The 23,046-nt window shown below is 41.3% G+C and overlaps 1 protein-coding gene across 5 annotated transcripts in view; it reads left to right on the top strand.

Annotated features, from left to right (window-relative positions):
- LOC141773912 (SH3 and PX domain-containing protein 2A-like) overlaps positions 1-23,046 on the top strand; it is a 73,015-nt gene that overhangs the window by 32,905 nt on the left and 17,064 nt on the right. For 4 of the 5 annotated variants that reach the window (XM_074646078.1, XM_074646077.1, XM_074646079.1 and 1 more), the window contains 2 exons: positions 1,481-1,512; positions 15,308-15,436. In XM_074646078.1, the coding sequence (XP_074502179.1) occupies positions 1,481-1,512; positions 15,308-15,436 (161 nt within the window). Of the gene's footprint in view, positions 1-1,480; positions 1,513-2,080; positions 2,215-15,307; positions 15,437-23,046 lie in introns of those variants that run through there. The other variant, XM_074646081.1, reaches the window with a different exon arrangement.

Below are 23,046 nucleotides of genomic sequence, written 5' to 3' on the forward strand. Positions count from 1 at the left end.
TCACGCCACTAATTTCTTTAACACATTAATGTAATTTTTAGGTTGCAGCGGGCTTCGTTTTAAAGCTAGAGTGAAGATAAACCTAAGGAATCCATTGGTACCAACCATGTCATACTAACTTGTCTTGAAGCTAAATTTTGGCGAGGAAAAACTGGCATGGCTTTTTTCAAAGGGGTCCCTTGTGTTCTTAATTGATTTCCAATAATGAATATATACTTACATTTGCATAAAGCAAGCATATTTGCCCACTCTCATGTTGATAAGAGTATTAAATACTTGACAAATCTCCCTTTAAGGTACATTTTGAACAGATAAAAAGTGTGCAATTACTTTGCGATTAATCACGATTAACTATGGACAATCAAGCGTTTAATCGCGATTAATTATTTGAATCGATTGACAGCCCTAATTTATATAAACTCACAAAAAGCAACGTTATTATGATTTGACAATTTTATAACTTGGCTCTTCCAGACATTTAAATGAAAAACATTATAGTCTTTTTAATAAAAAGAATATATATATAAAAAGGGAATTTCAAAATAAAGGTGTATCTTAAAGATGGCGATATGTATCGATGTTTTCACTTGGCATCAATGATCGTTGATCATTGAATCGATATATTGATCCAGATGGATGTATCATTACACCCCTAATACATATACATACCGACCCAGAGATTCACAAATGTTGGTCTGTTTGAATTGCTCATTGTATAACAAATTACCATAAAACTGGATTAAATGATTATTTGAAGTATCATCACTTATGCACCTGCATCACAGTAAATGAAGCATGAGCATTCAAATTGAACTGACGACACTTTAATGAACGAATTTAAATGTTTTCATCCTGTGTTTGTTTGTTTTTGCTTCTAAATGACTAATTTCTGTCAAACTAAAATAATAGCTCCACATTTTCTCTGGCTGAATAGATCCAACAACAGTGACTGGTTTACAATTATGCAAATGATCTGTTCCAGTCTCATTAATTATAATAAGAATAATAAAAGGAGCACACAGACAGATGTGTACAGTAAATGAGCACGCAGTCAGAGTCGGTGGCAAATTGGCGCTCTGTTGTCGAGTAAATAAATGCTGTTCTGTTAATGGGAGGCAGCTGCATCGCCCTCATGTACACCATGTCTGCCATTTGAACAGATACATACACACATGGCAGTATATTGGCTAAAAGATCCGATGATTTGTTTTGTTGCCGTCCTTGACACACTTACTGTAGTACATGTATCCCACCCTGTCTCCCTCCCTCCCTCTGCTAGTGGGTCAAGTTCTTTATGCATTCTCAACAAGGGTTTGGCTGGTACTCGTGTGCCAAATGTATTTGGATGGTCCCGGCCAGGCAGACTAGGAGATTCAGCTGTAACCAGTTACTGGATTTGATCAAGTCGCATTAATTTTCTGACCTCTCTCGCACACACGCTCATACTGACCATGCTCCTCTGGTGTTGCTTCCTTTGCAGAGACTGTGGAGGCTCCGGCAAGCGTAAATCAGGTAAGGATCTGAAATCTTTTTTTACCTCACTCAGTCAGTAGAATCTGTTTAATAGTTAGTTATTGTATTCATTGCTTGAATGATATTGTGATTTTGACTACAAGTTTGAAAATGAAAAAAATCTGGGAGACAAACTTTAGTCCGCTCCTCATCTCTGCTTCAGGCAAAAGTACCTCGAGGCTACATTAGCCACTGTTAGTGTAACTCACCCACATCTCTGTCCAAACTGTCGGCAGTCACGTTGCATTGTGGGTAATGTATCAGGTGTTGCCACCAGGTTTTAACCAAGCCCCCCACTAGGAAGAGCGCCAGGCTTTGAAGCAAATTTTCATAGTGGCCAAACGGTGGTACTACAACTTCCATGTTGGTCACGTGATGCCATTAGGCCAAAAAAGACTGATTCCCATAGACTTAGCGTTGGGAAAGAGACGTCCTTAAATCAGCAGATCATTTTTTTTTAAGAAAATCAACTTCCATGTCCGAACACTTGAATAGTTATTATTTAAATCATTAGGTCCTAAAAGTTGTAAAATGCACTAATAGCTGAATTCAGAGTTATTTCCCTTCCTCCGTTCATGTGATTGAGACCCAGACCGCGGGCTGGAGCGTGGGCTGGAGCGAGGGCTGGGAAGCTTTGAGAGTTAAAGCTACTGCGCCTGCTCTATGGGCCCAATGGATGCGGAAGATCGCCAGATGATCAGGGTACTTTATCACTCTATTCCCGACGTTACGGTATTCCGGATGCTTGACCTTGACGATGATTACCCACCAGTTATATGACAGAATCCCTTCTTAAGGTCACATAGGCTATTTATAAGTTACTTTTTGCAAATATTTAGTCTTTTTTGTAGAGATACACACATTTACAGAAGCGCTCTGTCCAACGTGAATGTGAGTGCTGTCCGGATTACAGTGAGCCCTCATGGTAAACTGGACACCATGTTTACTGACTGTTTTTTCAAAATTTCTCCCAAATGATTCGCCCAAAATGTGTCAATCAAACTTTGGTACGCGTGTAAGACCCGCCCCCAGAGACAAATAAACCAATCAAGCTTATATTTCCACGCATTGATATCTTATGGGACTTTTACTGTGCTAAGTGTCCAGAACACGGTGAGTCTACGTCAGTTGATCAATAATCGCTAATTAGACTGACAAAAAAATTAATCGGCAACTGTTTTCAGTTATTTTTCAAGCAAAAAAGTCAAATATTCTCTGGTTTCAGCTCCTCAAATGCTGCTTTTCTTTATCACATATGACGGCAAATTGAATATTTTTCGGGTTTCGGACAATTTTAAGACATCACTATGGGCTCTGAGAAATGGCATTTTGTCACAATTTATAAAAAAATATTGTATAGACTAAACAATTAATCTAAAAAATAATCGTCAGATTAATCGATAATCAAAATAATTGATAGTTGCAGCCATAGGTTGGAATAAAAAATATGACATCTGGTTCCGCTCGAACCATTTTGGTCCTTTTTTCATCAACAATGTTATAGGAGTGCAATGCCAAATTGGTGGACTTCTCTTTCAAAAGTACGTGCTCATTCATTCATGCTGAGGAAATAGTTTAAAAAAACAATGTTAGGTGGGAGAGACCACCTGTTTGTGCCTCTGTAAGTTTGCTCTGCCAGGGTTGGCTTTATGTTTGTATGCGAGAGAGTGCGAGGAAGACGGAAAGACTGAGTGACTCAGCTGAGCATGGGGGATACAGGCGTAGGAGGCAGCAGGAAAGGCATGAGCAGGGTTTAGTGAACAGCTGTGCAAGTGTTGTGTATTTGTGTGTGCGTGCACTTGCATGCATGCAGTCTCAGAATACCCACACGCATTACTAAATTACACACCAGCCCTGCAATCAGATGCAAAGTTGCTGTGGCCATCCTTCCTGCCATCTGCCACAGTTACGTATGACATAGCTGGGCAATGAAACGTCTCGGTAAATGACCTGTAAGTTAATTTTCTGTGGGCGACGCACTCTGAGGAAAAGCTGTGCCGGAGTTGCCACCAAACGAAATAAGACCCCAACCTAATTTCATTATATGTTCCATGGTATTGAGGCTTTACGTAACAGGGAATTCCTGCTACATAGCGAAATGGAAAAATTGTCTTATTTCAGCTGTGTGTGTGTGTGTGTGTGTGTGTGTGTGTGTGTGTGTGTGTGTGTGTCGAGTAACCTACATTCAGTCTGTGCAAGATATTAGATTGGTTTTCATATTGGCTGCCTGGAAAGTTTGTCATATAGAGCCTGACGTTTGCATGCACAGCCTCAGCTGTTTTATGCTGGTAGTAAATATGTTATCTGCTATGCAGTTTCTAAGATGTACATGTATTTATGATACAATAAATCATTCGATGGGATCAAGTCTACCAGTGAAAACACTAACAACAAATGCCTGGTGCTCATGATGATTTACTATTCCCAGTCAACATGGAGCACATACTGTACAAGCCCTCCATACTTGATCTCTAAACTTTCACCATTAGTCCCCACACTGGACATTAGCGGTTAACGCAGCTGAAAGATTGATCTTTCTCTGTTAAAGCAGGACAGCAGATAAAGTGCAGCGAGCCTGTGGTGAATATGTGCTGTAGCTGCAGCTTATGGTTTCCATAATTACATGGTGCAGGTATCCCATAAGAGTTTACTGAGCCCCTGCCTCTAAAACAGGAGAATGTAGCCCTTCGCCACAAAACTGCTAGCGGTTAGAGGTTCGACTAGGATCTCCTGTTTACCTGGCAAGCAGAAGAAATCAGACGAACATTTACACGCTCACTGTTCTCATTATCATCTTTGTCGTCATGACGATATTGTCGTCATTTTCGTCATGACGTCATGACTGTTTTTCTTTTTTATCTCGCTCTTCAACAATTCCTCTCAGGATTAATAAAGTTTCATCTTATCTCATCTAACTTTTCATAATTTTTAGTACACGTCATTAGTGATTTCTCTTTTTTATAGGACTGATACTAGATAATAATGATCATTGGGAGAAAAATAAAGTAATTCAAAAGGGAATTGTGTTATATACTTATTATACTTTTATATACTTATATACTAATTTATTATCCTCCAACTGTGACTTTCCACAGTTTGAGGTTAAAGGTACAGTGTGTACGATTTGGCGGCATCTAGTGGTGTGGTTGCAGATTGCAACCAACTGAGTAACCCTCTGCTCACTCCTCCCTTTCCAAGCGGTAACGTAAGCCGCTGAGTGCAAAACTGTGGTAACGCCGTTCGCCAGTATGTCCGGAGCAACGGAAGTCACACGGCAGCTGGCGGTACCACGGTTTAACACTCTGCGGCTCACGTTACCTCAGTTTCACAAGAGTGTCGGAGAACTACGGTGGCCTTCAGGTAACGTAAAAATGCAAAAGGCTCTCTCTAGAGCCAGTGTTTGGTTTGTCCATTCTATCTGTGCTACTGTAGAACAACACATTCTCACTCCCAACTCGTCAAATACCGCCGCTTGGTCAGTGCGCCTTGGCATCTGAGACCGACCCCTCTTTCGTTACTTTGACGGCGTGTCAATATACGCTTGTTACTTGCATAGTGTCCATTCAAAATGAACTTCCGTTTTCACAGGAAGTAACGTTTAGGCAACACAACCACTTAGTTAGGGTTAGGAAACGGCCGTGGTTGACTGACAAACGACGCAAATGACTAGCGTCTCACGTGACTAGTGACTCTCGTGACTCATGGGACTGACGGTACCAATGAGTCACGTGACTAATGACTGACGTGACAAAACAAGTCACCTGTTACTTTTAGTTTCACACGGGCCACGAACACCAGTCTCCTGGTTGAAAGTCCAGTGTTTGTTTGACCCATCCACCACAACTCACACCGCCCTTAGCGGACTCTCACGCTGTTAATACTACGTCACTTGCTCTGACCCTCGAATAACGCCGCGGGTGGGTTTACATTGGAGTTAGTTGAAAGCCTGGTTTGTCACATACTCTCGCTAAAGGGCGCCTCCGTGCGTCGATTTCCGATGCAGAGGGGCACTGCCCTATCGACAGTATTTGACGAGTTGGGAGTGAAATCAAGTTGTGTAGAAACATGGCGGAGTGAAGAGGACCCGCTCTCTATGTAGATGTGAAGGGCTCATTCTAAGCTAACGAAAACACATCAATTCTTAGTTTCAGGTGATTATACACTAATGAAAACACAATTGTGAATATTATATTCCATTTCTGCTAATACATCCCCCAAAATGTTACACAGTGTTCCTTTAAAGCAGCCTGCATTATTGACTCTGCATCATAGCCAGGCCTCTATCTACATGAGATTAAAAGAAAGACGTGCTATCTTCTGTCTAGCACATGATGGAGTTGTCAGGATTGACTGCCGATACCGGGCTCGTCAGCATAAATCACTGTCAGATAACTGGGACTGATGATGACACGCTGCCATAACCAAACCCTCAAGGAAACATCTTTTGACAAGATAACACAGTGATGAAATACATAATACTTTATCCATACACGGGAGAGAAAGACAAGGGGAACTGTTTGATAGGTGAAAAGAAAACAGTCTGAATCGAATTAACTCCGAGGATCAACTGCTGCTTACTTTTTAGGATGTGGATATTCAGATCATCTTTATATCATTAGTGATAATCTGTATTCTAAAAGCAAGTGAGATGTGCAGAAGACAGTCAGAGATTGAGTAGGAGAGAAAAAAGAAACGGAGCGCTCAGGGGTGTAGCGCATGTGAAAAGCAGCTGGAGAGGAGAGGAGGTTTACGTGGCAAGTGGAAACCATTTCAGCGTTGCGCGCGGACTGAGGGAGGGAGTGTGTTTATGTGTGCAGACTTGCTGTCTTTATTTGAGCTGCGGGTCTCTGGGGGCCTGTAGGGTGTGTGTGTGCGTGCGTGAGGTTGTGTCCATGTGGATGTTTACATACTGTATGTGGGTGTGCGCATGCTTGTTGGGAGGAAAAGGGTTAATGTGTTCACCAGTTAGATGGTGGGGGCGGGTCAAGAGGTCTGTGTGTTTGTTTGTATTAGCAGATGGATAAGATTTAAAACTGGCATAGGAAATCATTAAGGCAAATGAGCACTTCCAAATCACTTTAACAACCACGCACTGTTTCAGCAGCTTCTTTCTCAATGAACAGCCCCCACTCTTGTAGATCATCGAGTCTCACGGTAGCCAAAAGATTCATTTTGTGGGTTAGACCATGGTTTTAAATCAAATGTTGCATTTTGCTTTTTTAAAACTCATAGATATTGCTGTTCATTTCATGGATACAGCTTTAACATCAGTGCAGAGATGTTTTTTTCCCCCCAAGTTACAACTAAACTCTGGCAGGGTCGAAGCTCCACCCCCTCCAGCAGAGAGCAGATCCAATACAGGCCCCTCTGTTTTTGATAAGTGACCATTTGTCACAGTGGACTCCCACCCTGGAGGCAGCACTTAAGCTTTTTTGCTCAAAACACCATGCTCACGCCAGAAAATGCTCTGTAATGAATGAGATCAGACATGCTTGTTTATTTATTTATTTGTAATTTTGTATAGGGCCAGTCATAGGGATAAATTATGTTCTTCTTTGACTTGTTTTTGCTTCGCATAATAGTTGTCAAGTGTTAAAGGCATCAGATTTTCTCCTGATAAAAAACTGATGAAGTGGAGGATTGGTTTTGAAGTGCCACATACTTTATTAGCTATTTGCCTCTGACTTTTTCTAAACCATTTATATCTGCAACATCCAGTGTAATGGTAAGTTACAGGTACCCTGTGGAGTCTCTTAGCTCTAGTAGCGCTATGGAGGGATGTTTTTATAAGTGGGTCCCTGTTTTATTATCATCACCAACTATAACCTGCGTGTATGTAACCACGCACATGCATGCCGGTTATAGTTGGTGGCGGTAACCTTTCAACTAATGTAACAATGTGCCAACAAAGGCATGAACGAAGAAGACTGCTCAGGAGCAAACATACAGTAGATGTAAACAATAGGGGTGGCAATCACCAGAGGCCCCACGATACGGTATTATCATGATACTTAAACCTGCAGTAGGCAGAATGTTTTCGGCATCATTGGGCAAAAATTCCGTAATAACCTTTTAGCATATTGTAATTCAAGTGTTCTGAGAGAAAACTAGACTTCTGCACCTCCTCATGGCTCTGTTTTCAGGCTTTAAAAAATGTAGCCCGTGACGGAAGACTTTGGCCAATCACAGGTCATTTCAGAGAGAGACCGTTCCTATTGGCTGTTCATTCAACAGAGGCAGCTGTCAATCACTTGTGAACTCCGATTAAACGGTCAAACTAGGCAGCGCTGATCAAATATGAATCAATATTCAGTTACTGTAATGCCTATTTCTCGCATAAAATGTATTCAGAAACATCTTGTAGTGTACTGTTTACTGTTTTGTAAAATGAGAAGGTGTGCTCTGGCTGGTGGGCGGTGCTTGGTATTTCCTCAACTGATCTCAACATGGCTGCCGGGTCACAAATGTTCTCATTTTATACCTAAACAGTCCACTACAAGAATATTGTCACGCAAATATCGCGATACTATGCTGTATCGATATTTTCCCCATCCCGTAGTAAACGATGTAAGTTTAAATGTTTTCCAAACCCCGGCTATATTTGAAAATGTTCTTTTTTCAGAATCAGAATCAGAATCAGAAAGGTGTTTATTGCCAGGTGTAAGGGGTATACACGAGGAATTTTCTTTGGCTTTGTTGGTGCGAGACAAATAGTATAATAACAAGAATTAAATAAAACGTTAGAATAAAATAAGAATAAAAATGTACAATTTACAAATAAGCTATAAAAACAAACATGATATAAACAGATAGTGCAAATATTGCCGGTGTGCAAACAAAACAATCAGGTAACAGAGGGAGAGAGAGGGAGAGAGAGGGATACTGTAGGGGGTGGTATTGAGAGTGTATGAGAGAGGGGGGAGAGTCAGTCTTTCTATCTAATGCAACTTTTGTAGTACCTTTTCATTTGACTTCTGTGACATTTACACTTTTATGTAGACCTAAAATACTCAAAGAATCAGCAGTGAAGATAATTAAGATATTCAACTGTTTTTAGCAGCCTTGTAAAGGCTGTCTTACTGTAAGATGAATTTGCTGAAGGTTTCTGTACCATTTGTTTGTGGTCTGCCCTTTCTCCCCCAGGGCCACATACTGATTCAATGACATGAGTACATCTGTACTACATTGAACAGCAGTCCTGTGTCCTTTTCTAATCCAACTGCACATCTGCTGCTGATGAGCCAAACAAAAGCATTGCACTTTGCCAAATTATTCTCCTCTCAACCCAGATCTGCTCTCATAAAGTTACCCCGGGGTTCAGAATATGGCACTAAGGCATAAAGGCCATCGCCAACTATGCTATCAACCGAAATGCTTTATCCTGAAAAATCTCTCACGAAGAAAGAAAGAAAATTCCTTGGTATAAATGGGTAGACTAGACTCCCTGGTTTCCTCCTCTTGGTGATGAATTATTGCAAAGTTCCTGACTGTCATCATCTTTGGATAGAGCTGATGATGGGTGAGTTGGGATGGGGGTGGGGGTTGGATGGAGTTAGGTCGTCTGGGAGTGCAAAGGGTGGGAGCAGGAAGCACATGTATAAATCTGAGTGAGGAAAGATATAAACACAGAGAGTGGCTAATAGGGCTATCTGATGGAAGCCAAGAAGAAAATACTTTTCTTTTCAAAGCTCATAAATACTTTAGATCTACATTGTGAATATACTTACTGTGTGATACACATATAAACACACACACAAACGGTTCCAAATGTGTTTATTTGAATATGATAAACTCAGTATCATTTGATATAAAAGTGACTATTTTACAGTATTTGTGTCTTGCATTTGAACTGTCAATCATATGATAATTTCGTATTGGTACAACGACCATTGGAATAGCAGACACCGGATGTTTCAACCATTTATCTATTGCTTTTAGCTACACTGATAAAAAATACCTCTGAGCGGATATAAATGTAACATAATGAAATCGGTGGTATTAACAATTAAAAATGAAGTTTTTCTCTTTACATGAAAATATCTTGTTTGAAGTTAATCTACATTGTAGACTGTATAAAATATGGACATAGTCTCTGTCACGTCGCCCATAGGTTTCTCAGGAGCAAAAATTAGGAAGCTAGGCTATATCATGGAAGAGAACGGGCTACAAGCATGTTACTCTGTGTAGCCGGCTAACGTTAACCCCCGCACTGCAGCACCAACAGTAGCCTACGTGCAGATGAATGGAACCCGGTCTCACTCCATGCTGCTGCAGCGCACGACCAACACACCGGCAAAAGTCTGCGGACTTTGCCAGTATGTTCTGAGCGGGTGTGCGCTGCGGCATGGAGTGAGATCGCGTTCTGTAACTGTTGTTGCCCTATTGGTACCGGTGCTAACAAATACATAATAATACTAACGTTAGAATATTTAACTCACGGAAGAAACTGGAGCCTAGACTCCTTCAAGTCAGTCAATCGATTTAGCTTTGTCACAAGAAATCGTAGAACGTCAGCACGCGGCACACGTCTCCTCCTTTTGGTCTTAGAGTCCTCTGTTCTGTCAGATCAGTATATAGAAAAAGAGTCACAGTTGAATGGTATTCCAGGATTTAGTTTCACAGACATTACAGTTCCCTATATCCCGATGGAAACAGAGGTCCTCCAGTGGCAGCCCAACATCCAACGCCTCGCACATTGGCCAGCAGGATGCCCGTCGTACAATTAACCACACAGCAAGCCATATTATTTTTCCGATATGTGCATGAAAATATCTCCAAAAGGCAACAACATCTCAAACACGGCCGAGAGGCTAAGCTCAGTGACTCGAATTAGCCGAGGTGACACCTAGCAGACAGCTAGCGGCTGTGATGGCAAAGACCTGTCACCCTTAATTATGTCTAACTTTAAGCCTTAATATAATTGAAATGTGTTAGCTATATAAAAATCCACCCCTCTACAGTTGTCATGAAGGGGGGAATTAGTTATAGAGACCAAAACTGTTTTTTGTACCAGGCTGTAAACATGTTTATCTCTGCTTTCAAGTTGGATATTTTAACATGGGGGCTCTAGGGACTGACTCCCTTTTGGAGCCAGCTTAGGCACTTAGTGTTGGCTTCATTTCTCAGCACCAGAGGTTACCGCTTGATCTACATTTGTTCAAAATACAAGAAATTGTGCATTGTTTTCCTCTAACAAGATGCATTTATGTATTTTTCTTAGATACACCCACACAACAAACAATGATCTTGTTATATTTACTCTTTTCTAATATTATTGCGAAGTGGGTGAGTAACACCATGAGTGTCATCATCATCAGCTCTGGCCCCTTTCAGACTTTACAAAAGTCCCAGGCCTATCTAACCAGAATCAGTGTTGATATGTGGAGAACGATCTCCCTTTCATTGCACCATTGACATAATAAGTGCTGTAATGGCGACATTGTCTCAATTTAAAAAAATAATCTTGATAGAAACTGGAGGTTTGAAACAATCTTCTCAAGTAACACTTATATAATAGACGAAACATCATTGCTAAAACTAGTTATGCTTGATCTACATAATAAAATTAAGTTGACTTGACTCGCATTTATTTACTTTTTATGCACAAAAAATAATTAGTTAATACAAAGACTAGTCTTGCTCAATCAACAAAATAATATGATGCAAGAAGTTGCCTTGATTTGTTTCTTTAAGTAGATCAAGCAGGATATTTATATCAGCGTATGTATTCCATCCATTACGTTTAGCTAACTGTTCCGACTTCTGAGCTCACTTGCTAATAGCTTTTATGCACTTTTTTTTCCCACTGACTGTGTATGTGATACTATATTTATTTTTAATGGAATCGTAATTGCTATTTTTTCAAATTAGTTGAAAGTTATAGTTGTAAATTACCTACTCACAATCTTTCCACATACTTCCTGGCAACTGTAGAAGTTCCCCTGGTTGGTTTCACTGCTCTATTACACTGAATATTATGTGAAATCACCTTTTTTTCAGGGAGTGACTGATTGAAGTGCTATAACTTTACTGCGCTAATGCATTTCATTGGAACCTCGATTTGTATACAATAATTTATGCAGCTCATTTTATACTATTTATTTTATAGCTCTCTTTACACAGTTCATTTGAAATTAGACCTATCCCGTCCAAGACTGTTTCACCTCATTTTCCTCACACATGTTCGGTCTCCTTGTTCTGGCTCAGTCTTCCTGCTGTTGCAAAACATTTCATTTCCTGAATGAGGCTGAAATATTAGCTTTTGTTTTTCAGGCCTATTGACTTTGCTGAGAAAGTCTTTACTCATTCACCTCAGGTCTCAGATTTACAGTTCACTCACAGCAGTAGTTAATTGTGAGTTGTAGAAACCTCCATTCACATGATTTTACATTAATCATGGTTTTATGAGATCATGACCTGCTGAGTTTTATGTCCATCTGTCTTGAAATTATATTGTTGAAGATGTTTTTTTTGTTGGTTTTTTTACTTTTTTTGATAAGACAATGTCCAGGATAGCAGATATATTTGAAATTGGGTTCCCAGTAGGTCATTATTTCATTTCAAGGTCAGATTTAGTATTAAGTAAGCAAAAGCACAGAATAAATCCACAGGTTTGTGGTTTGAGTCGAGGGGGGATTACTGTAAGTAAAGAGTAGCTAATTTAAATCCCACTCAGTAAAGGGACTAATAAATCTGTACATCGAGACAAGCCAAGACCAAAGGTCTTTTCACATGTTCAAATTCCCATACTGCATTTGTGATATCTAAAAATTGCCTTTTATAATGTAGTAAAGTGGAAAACATGCACATAAACGCATATACCCTTAATGAAAGTAAAATGACAATAAGTACTTACAGCAATTTTAAGTTTTCACTTTTAACTCTGGTAAAAATTAGGGTTGGGAATCACCAGAGGCTCCACAATAAGATATTATCACAACACTTAAATTCTGATACGATGTTATTACGATTTTAAACATTTTGCAATATGCTGAGTATTGTGATAAGATATATTGTAATACATTGGGATTTATTACCTTTTTTCAATTGCAAATTATGCAGTTTGTCAACATCTGTTTTATCTAATAAGATACAGTTTTCACTCCGTTCATCTCAGACAAAGAGAGACGAAACTCCGGTGTTTTTTTGACAATAGCCGCCACCATTTTGGACTGAAAGGGCTTATTATATTTATAATATTTGTATTGTTCAACACAGGCCATTTCGGTATAGACATTAAATATAACAATAGAAATAATTTTGTTTTACTTTTGTACGGCACTTTGTAGGAAGACGCTGTACTGGCGTCCAGTAGTCGCTTTCAGTCCAAAACGGCGGAAGCGTACCTCTGCTGCTGGATGCTGATGTTGCAATGGAACGACCAATTGACTTTCACTTCTTGGCAATATACGATCTTTTTGGCAGAGTTTTCATTCGCATATCTTGAGGTCAGAGGTCAAGGGGACCCCTTTGAAAATGGCCATGCCAGTTTTTTTCCTCGCCAAAATTTAGCATAACTTTGTAGCATTATTTAGCATTCTTCCCGACAAGCTAAAATGCAGGGTACCAATCGATTCCTTAGGTTTTCTAGTTTCATTGTACCAATATCTTCACTCTAGCTTTAAAACTGAGCCTGCTACAACCTCTGAAAGACTGAATACCGCCCGAGCCCGGGTCGGATTGTTAAGAGGTTAATAGTTTATATAATAAAAAATCAATAATTAACATCTATCGCTACAATATTTATGCAATATTGCCACGCAAAATATCGCGTTACTATGCTGTATCCATTTTTTTCCCCCACCCCTAGTAAAAATCACTAATAGTTACAGCAAAACAGGTTTGAGTCAGTCCTCATGTCCTTGTTGTGCCGTCATTATTATTGATCAGCCTCAATTGATCTGTGAGTTGCAACAAACCACTCAACCACACGTTTCCAAGAATAGTGTCAAAACAAATATCACTGTTTGCTGTAACTACAATAATCATTGCTGTCATATTATACTTTAAGAACAAGAAGGCAATACCCAGGATTTAAATAATATGCTCTCTCCAGTGTTTCTGCACTCAGTTTTGTGGTTTGACAAAACATCTTGCACAAATAACGTGAAGCTCCATAAACCACAGCCCAACCACAGTGTCAGACTCTCTGGCAGTTTTAGCATTGGAGATGTTAATGGTGCTGAGTTCATCTTCATAATTTATGAGCTCCTCGACATTTAAATTCTGTTCCCAAATTGACTGTAAAATCTTATCCCGAGAGAGAAATGTTAATCTTCAGTCTGGAGGACTGTCGCCAGGTCAGCTCTTTGGAGAAATGACAGCTTAATCCTAGTTGTCTCAATCATTCCTTATCTAAGCCTCAAGCCTCCCATCTATTGGACTGAATTGTTCTTATTTTCCATCCTCAGGATTAAGCAAGTTCCTTTTTCCAAAAATTGTTTACCAAATTTTGAAAAACGTTTTTCTCTTCTTCTTCTTGTGACATTATTTCGCTGGAAATTGTGTTGATTATGTGAGTCAAGAGCCCACATACTTAATTTTACGCCAGAGTAAACTGACAGCAGTTAGTAAAAGCAGCATGTGACCATAAATAGAGATTGCGATCTCTACTGTTATTCAAACAGACCATAAAAGTACATTGTGTATGTGTTGTAGCAGCGTTATTAGTGTAAACAGATTTAATCTAAAGTGTGCAGATGGTAGCTCCCTTCTGTCTGGAGCTTTGAACTCAGTGGTCAGCCGAAGCTCTTGTTAATGTGTGAAGTGAATGTCAGCTGTGGTTGTGTCTGGATTCCAGCTGATGCTTGTTAGATCTGCTTTAGGTCATTCGGCTATGCTTGTTTTAAGGATTCTTCACGATTAAGGCTTCAGCCGGGCTCAGTCGATGCAGACGTATACAGTACTCATGTGGGGCGAAAAGTGTTGTGGATGTTTGTAATGTTTCTGCTTTTTATATGTGTTCACAAATGAAAGGTTTCTGTCTTTAACAAGGCATTCCTGTAGTTAGAGTGACCAAACTCGGGTTAAGTAGTGGACGTGACCAAGTTATGAAAGCAGGCACAAACTGGTTCACCGCCGGCGTTTATATGGTTAAATCAGTGAAGTACAGAAAGGAAGATTTCCATTGGCGGGGCTGCATGCTGTAGTGAGAGCTCTAGTGTTTCATTGAGACAGAGGGCCATCCCTCCGAGCACAGCTCCAGCCCCTTCATCTGGTTCTATTTAAGGCCTCTAGTGCCGACTCCTATGATTGGCGTACACAACCCCCTACTCTTCCTCCAGCTCCAGCCCCAACTGAGGAGGAGAAGGAGGCTTTTTAGCAGATGGTTTATTTTCCAAAGGAAACCATTTCTTTCTCCCACTCTACTGTCCTGTCCTCAGCTGGCTTCAGCTCACTTTTCTATCACTGCTACAGCTTTCTCACTGCTGTTCGTCTTTCCAATGTGCCTACTCACATCTGCTGACCCGGTCCCAGCTTTGTCGGACACATCAGGATGAGGCCCCTGCTGTAACACAGAATGGATTTTCTGCACTTGATTGCTTGATCCTTCACTTTTTTGGAGGGAGATTCCTCTCCTAGACTTCCAGCATCTCCGTTGCCCTTGTTGTCGGGCTGGAGTGGGATGCAGCTCTATGGCTAGACTCTCAGGAAGATGCACTGAGCCCTGTGAATATTGTGATAGGCTGAGCTCTACAGACAAAGTGCCCTATGGCACAACGGGTGCCCGGCAGTCGTTCTCGTGGACCTATGGCTGGCAGCTGGCTGACAGCATGTTTTTTCCCCTCGACCCCAGGTGTGGACCCTTCGGATCCCATGCTCCTGGAACAGTATGTGGTGGTGGCCAGTTACGAGAAGCAAGAGCCTGCAGAAATCAGCCTTCAAGCGGGCGAGGTGGTCGACGTCATTGAAAAGAGCGAGAGCGGTGAGTAATCAAAACAAAAGCACGACAAAGACACGCTGAGCAGGAAAAGGCAGCAGGCATGTTGTGTGCACATTTCACGATTGAGTCCACAGTTCCTCAAACATGCTGGCCTTTTCCCTAACTCAACCCTCTCACCTCCTTTGTCCACAGCTAGCTGTTACTTAGCCCCATCTGGAGGCTCACTCTGGCCTGCAGTCAGCCCTGTTTTTTTTCCCACTGTTGGTTTAGGCCGTGGGCCAAAATGTTGCCTCTAGCAAGAGGAATGTCTTCCAGACTCGTGTTAATTATTCCACCTCACTAAAATGAAAAGCCAGCAAGACATGCCGGATTTACAAATGCCAGCTGCAGAGAGTCCTTAGTCAGCTGTTTAACTAGCTAGCAAACAGGGCCAAGATCATGTTTTAGGATATGTGACTCAGTTTGATAATATTTAATGTTTAATGAGTCAGTAGCATGCTGACGTAAAGCAACCAACTTCATGATATTCTAGGAATATGCTGTAATACCTGCAGCCACTTACATCTATTGTGGGTGGAAGGAGACAACAAAAATACTTTAACTATTGTTTCAGCAAATGTATGTGAATTAACTGAAATATAATACCTATGTTTGAAATGCAGTAAAATGAAAACTGGTGAGATAGTTTTGTAGCTTTTATGACACAAGAACACCAGAAAAACTACAGTTTGTTGCATGCCATGTGTTGTTAATATCACGAGTATCAAATCACGTGTCTTGGGTAATTATACGAAAGCTTGCAACTATTACAGACACCAATTGTCTAGGCACCTGCCTGGACCGCTTTAACTTTGAAGGGAATTTGCCATATGAAGAGTGACTGGAGAGGTACAGGCCCAGTAACAGGGTCTGAGCTTCAGCTTTAATGGTGTGCTGAGACAGTAAAACAGTAATGGGACTCATGTGTTCTTCAGTGGGAGGATGGGGGATCGAGGAAACAGTGACCAGGAAGGCAGTTGCACTTGGGTTTCATGATGGGTGTGAGTGAAACGCCATGCCACACTGGCCTTAAGGAAGAGGGTCTGTGGAGCAGGATCGCTTTGAAGTGTCACGTGTCCTGCCTTCGGGTTCATGTATTTATTTTCACTCCCTGCTCCAGTAGGATTTCAACCCAATGGGGAGCCGCAGTGAGGCGGATATTCCAACGCCTTGAAGTCCTTTTTATCAGGGGGGCCTTATATGAGAGCTTTCCTCCATGAAGTCGAACTGCACGGCCATGCGCTTTTAAGTAGAGCCCCCTTCCCTTTCTGTATTTCAGCGGACCACTGTGCAAAATTCTAGTGGTTGATGTGTGTGTTGATGATCCGTGCAGAATTTGAAACTCATGCATTTCAATGGTCTCATTGCAGATTTATGATTCCCAGGCTCCCGTGTTGTTACCGTAGCTTATTATTATTGCTTAGCTTCGTCCTCGTCTCTGATGCAGAGGCTGTATTTTGTTGCCACTCTCGCTCTAGCACATTCATTCATCTCTGGTTTGGTTTGATTTGTTTCTAGAAAGCAAAACAGTAGACTCCAGGCTCCTTAAAACACATCCTAAGGCTATTTGACAGTTTTATTATACACTGACGGACACTTTCACAGAGATCTGACGTAAATACAACTCCCCACCCCCCACATACCTTTACATATTGCTATGGAGACTGTTTCCAGCAGCACAGCTAGCATTTAACTCAAATCTCAACACCTCCTGCAATGGCAGTCGGCTAAATCTGCTCCATTTGGCTGGGTGACATCACTCCACATCCCTTCGCCAATACTAACAAGGCCAGGTGTGTGCTAAGAAGATTTCAGAGCTCATTTGATTTAGCATCCATTCCCTTGCAGGATAAGCACAAAACCCTCTAATGGTCTCTGACAGATTGATCTGTGTGTTACAGAGCTAAGTAGTGAATAAGCCGCGTTAGAGGTACTTAAAGGTGTCGATTACATTTGTAATGATGAAAGGATTGTATGGATTTTTATTGAGCCTCCAGCTATAGTCACATATTTTCCTTTTTAGAGCCATGCACATTTAAACCAGCATGGGTTCCCCCTGCAGAGTCTTTGGATGCGCTGAGTGGAAAATATCTGTATGCTGTCATGTTGTTGCCATGTGATTTTGTATCAGCATGATGTGTCTGGCTGGTTTTGTGTGAGTTTTTTTTACACCAAGGTGTGAGAGTAGGAGAGTGTAACAGTGACAGATCTACAGTAGAAAGGGAAAACGACAGCTCTGTGTTATTTTTGCCATTCACCCCAGTCCTTCAACGGAAGCCCTGCTGTTAAAGCTACTGTACCATAGACTGCCCGGTGTAGTTATCGACTTTTCCTTACCTCGGATTAGATAATATATGCCTTTGACAGGGCAGTGAATCTAGGTCAGGCCTATAAGAGAGCTCGGCTTTCTCCACTTTTCCAGGCTGCTGTTCCGAGCCAAGGCAGTATTTTCCATTGCATGGGCTCGACGATACAGTTTGTGTCTTGGCGTACGTTGCAGTTGGTACAGTATTTTGTATTAGTTTCTGTTGGGTTTGAAGTAGGTGCAGCATGCGGTGAGTCAACCGGGTAAACCAATGACTGCTTGATGTCATGTTGTAGCATTCAGTTTTTCAGGAATAATACTCTTAAAACACAGGAGCTAAAAATAAATGCATGGCTTAATCTAATGGAGAAAATGCTATAAAAGTTACAACTTAGTATTGTCGAAAACTCCCATTTGTTTTTTTGTTATTTTATTTGTCTATTTTATGAGAGTTTGCCAGGGGGAGATGCTGGCTCAGGAGGAGAGAGTAGTGCAGGGAAAAACTCGGGGAGAAAATGGAAAAAGCTATTTCCTGCCAAAGTTAGTGGTTCAGAGAGGTTGGTTCATTATAATGGCTTAATGGATCCTCCAGGATGCCTCCTCAGTTTACACTATATTGTAGAGATGTTAACCGAAGCTAAGCTAGCTGCCTCGTTGGTCAGTTCAAGTGCTTTGTATTCAGCGGTTTAAACTTTGCCCTTTAATGGAGTAGCCTGTAGGAAAGGAAAAATAATTTTGCAGTCACTTCTGGAAATATTGTACTTATTGCAGCTGGTTTGCCTACACCTCGAGGGCAGCGTTAGCAGGCATGTTGTGCCCAGCCCTGTGTAGGAAATGTCTCTCCGTGGACCAGTCAGGGTTTAACTTGTCTCCATTCCAAGTCTACATCAGCTTCTATGAATTGCAATCTGCCAAATAAACTCCAGGAATGCCTGTCTGTTTTGGAGAGGCCAGCTCACATCTGTCAGTCCCTCCGGCTCCCCCAAGACCCCCCTGGCACCACCCATGTGCACTATGTATTGTATCTCTCCACCCCAGCTTACTTGAGCAGGGTGGAGTAAGTGGAATTTCACCAAGAGCCTAAAGGGTCACAGTAATCTATATAAAATTGCCCTTTTTGTCCTGGTAAACACTAATGATTTTAAGTTTGACAAATGTGAGCCATAGAGAAGCTGGAAGGTAACAGCAGTATCCTGCAGGTGATGTTTGACTTCCTGGCTGAAAGCCCAAAGAGACTGCTGGAGTCGAATCCTGGCAGATTAAGCAGGTCTGGCCCTCAGCGTGGCATGATGGATGTGCAGGACGTCTTCTTTACCTTCACATGGAAAAAAACCCCCGTAACAATACAATAATGTCTCTGCTCTCCGTCTTCAAGGCTGGAAGCAAGATGATCTCCGCTCAGCAGGAGCTCCTTGTTCAGAGAGGCAGATTCTTTTTGAGTTTACTCCAAAAGCACAGACTTACTGTTACTCTTTAAAAGGATTATTCCCATAAAATTGAAAGTAATTTATAGAATTATATAAGGTTGTATTTGTGTCATGGCAAAAAAAATCCAATATGTCTTCATATTAAAATGCACAGATTACAATTTATTAGAGCTAGTGCATTGCCCATTCGGACTGCGTGCCCGTCCGTAACGGGACGATTGCTTGGCCGCCAGAAGTTGTGCTTGCTACGTTGTCGAGAACCGCGGTATGGCTGCTGGCACCCGCAGTGTGAAGTTGATTGGATGAATGCTTCTCGAGATATGCGAAGGACAGTCATACACAGACAGACAGAGAATACTTCTGTTATAGTTAGATGATGCTGCCACAGCGCCACCTATTGGCCAAGTGGCACCAAATTTGCCATGGTCACTCAGACATCATATCTACACATGTCCACCAAATGTAGTCGAAATAGCACAAAGCGTTCAGGAGATACGTATGACATTTTTCGCAATATAAGCCCTGCCCACAGCATTTGAGCTAACGTTTAGGGCCAGCGTTAGCAAAACTATATGGAATATCAAAAATCCAAAAAAGTAACTATTTCCAGCTTGGTCCAGAGATGTTCTGTACCAAATTCGGTGACAATTGCTCAAAATTTGTAGGAGAAGTAGCAAAAAATTAAATTTAGACAATTCACAATGGTTGAAAATGATGCAAATGGGCGTGGCTTATATGGATAGATTCGTCCGGACCCACAAAATCCAGGAACATTTTTTATGAATTTTGTTTCTGAGAGTTACCGTTCATAAATTACAAGACGAAACCTAAAGTTCATTGTTATAGCGCCGCCATTTGGTCAAATTGAAGTCGATCGATTGACCGGTTCTTGAGATATGCGAAGGAGACACAGAAAGACAGACTGACAGAAAGACAGACAGAGATTCCTCGCTTTATAGCTAGATGACCAGCTGTCTTTCGCCTGTACTTATAGATAATAGCACCAACAAAAGGTGTGTTGCCATAATATTCAGTTAGTTAATGAGAGAACTGAAATTACTTTTATTTTTATTCTAGCATCAGTGGTTTCTGCAAGTGTGACAGCTGCTTGAATCAATTTGTATTGAATTGCATGTATACTGGCTGCTCCAACTTTTCTGTCTCTGATATGCAGCAGGATTAAAGGCAAGGTCAGTGTTGAGCTTCTAGTGCTGCTTGTGCTCAAACCCTCAGTTTGGTATGTGCAGTCTCAGCAAGAACATGTTTCCTCGTATAAAAGAGGCAAAACCCTATAATTCTTGTCAGTGAACCACCAAAGACATGATACAGAAAACTTTGCCAAGTGTCAAATGTCTTTTTTTTTAAAGCAGAATCTGCAGGAGCAGATGGAAGACACATTATCCACTCATAGTAATCCCCATCTACCACATTCTTTCAGTTTACCATAGGAAGCACTAATGACCGTCTCAAGAAATTAACCTTATCCTGTATTTTTAGATATGGAAACTTAAATGGCAGGTTTGTTACTGGCTTTTCTGCTGCTTTAATTTTTTTGCATCTTTGTCACAGAGCAATACAGGCAAGAGGAGATGAAAAACAGGAGCAATAACAGTATTTAAGAGCACAAATAGTGGTAATAATAGTGTTCAGAAATCAGTCTGGCAGGCGCCAAAAAGGTGCCTCTGTCTCTCAGTCAAGAATTGACCATTGAGTTAACCTAGCATTTTAAGGGGTGGTCTTTCAGACACTCAAGGACTTCTGTGTCTCCAAATCAATGGAGCCTAGAAAGCACACAAGCTGGGGGCTATAGCTTAGTTCATACCATGAGGGGATCCTTTCAGAGGCTGGGAGGGAGAGAAGGTTGTTCCTTAGGTCAACATCAGCTCTTGAAAGTGGTGTTGTGCCGTTTTTGCCCTCACCCTCGTACCACAGCCACCCAGGTAATTGAAACCCAGTGTTTTATGAAAACTGGAAATGTGTGTATATTGGGCTGGATAACCTTCCCCCATGTGCATTGATACTGAATCCACTGTTAATGAATACAGAAGCTGGGAATGAATGGGGTTTTCTCCTGCTCTACTCAACAGTGGTGTCAGATATCTGCAGGACTGCTGAGCCACTGCATTCCTCAACATTTCAGGTCATGAAGAAAAAGCCTCCTTGTGCTGCTGAATCTGTGGTTCTTACATTCATGCTAGATGTGTAGAAATCCTTTGTGAGTACTACAGAGTTAACCCCCCCCCCACAAAAAAAAAAAAAATCTCAGCACATTTTGAGGTCAGTAACAAATTTGTAGGGATGAGTAGGACATTAAGGAGCATTGCAATGTCACACTGTGTTATGTATGTCATTTCTTAGGTGATTGATTGTATACGTAGATTGCGGTTTTGTTTTATAGGTCATCCAGTCACCTCAGGAAAAACCCCAAATGGCATAAATCTAGTTTCTTGTTGCAGCTGAGAGTCTGTTGTTGATTACAGTAAAAAATGAAGCCCGGCTCTTAAAGCTGATAGAGTTTCCAGATGGCTGATACTGTATGAGAAGAGACACATAGAGCTCAGAAAGGCTGCTCACTCTTATTACGTTCATCCACTACATGTATCTGCACGGGTAGAATATAAGTTAATTGAGAGGACAACTCCATAAAAGTCTTATAAAAGTACAGTTTCTATCTCAGTTGCATTTTCCATCATCATTGTGAAGTTGCTGCAAAACTTTCAGCTTACATAACCAACATTGATTTGTCTATTCACTTTCTGGCAGAGAGTTAGATGAGAAGGTCGATATCGCTCTTATATCTGTCCATTCCATATGAAGCTACAGCAAGCAGTCGGTTAGCGTAGCTTAGCACAAAAACTGGAAACAGTAGGAAACAGCTAGCCTTGCTCTCCCCAATGATAACAAAAATACACCTACCACCACCTCTAAAGCTCACAAATTAACATGTTGTTAGTTTAATCAGTACCACAACTACACATTCTCACTCGCAACTCGTCAAATACCGCCGCTTGGTGAGTACCCCTTGACATCGGAGACCGACGCACGGGGTACCCCTCTTGCGTTACTTTTGGACGAATCAGGGATGGCGTGTCAATATACGCTGGTTACATGCATAGTGTCCTTTCAAAATAAACTTCTGTTTTCACAGGAAGTTAGGTTTAGGCAACACAACCACTAAGTTAGGGTTAGGAAACGGTCGTGGTTGACGTTAACTTCACTGACTAGCGACTCACGGGACTGATGGGACTGACAGTACTAACGACTCACGTGACCAACAACTCATGGGACAGATGATACCGACAAGTCACACGACTAAAGACTGACATGACAAAATAAGTCAACGTTACTTTTAGTTTCTCACGGGACACGAACACCGATCTCCTGGTTGAAAGTCCTTTGTTTGTTCGACCCATCCACCACCGCTCCCGCTCAACCTGAGCGGACTCTAATGCTATTAATACTACGTCACTTGCTCCAACTGTCGAATAACGCCGTGGTTGGGTTTACATTGGAGTTAGTTGAAAGCCCGGTTTGTCACATTCTGTTGCTAAAGCGTGCCTCCGTGCGTTGGTGTTCAATGCAGAATCTGCGGTATTTGACGAGTTGGGAGTGAGAATGAGTTGAGATGACAATTTGTAATTTTATAGGGGGTTATGTTCTGGACTATTTCTTGGCTGGTACCAGTTGCCAGGTAACCATCGGAGATTCCAGGAACTTACGAGACATAACATGAGCTTCAGATTCAGTGCTGGTGCCGGTTTTCTCCACGAGAAACCTTTCTTCCCAAAATGTTTAATTTTTTGCTTCAAAAATCTGGATCTGTCTGTTTCATGCTGTCTGAATTAGGCTGACATCATCATTTTCTTTTCTTTTTTTTTTAT

Source organism: Sebastes fasciatus, chromosome 9, assembly GCF_043250625.1.
Source record: "Sebastes fasciatus isolate fSebFas1 chromosome 9, fSebFas1.pri, whole genome shotgun sequence".
In the NCBI taxonomy this organism is placed as follows: Eukaryota; Metazoa; Chordata; class Actinopteri; order Perciformes; family Sebastidae; genus Sebastes; species Sebastes fasciatus.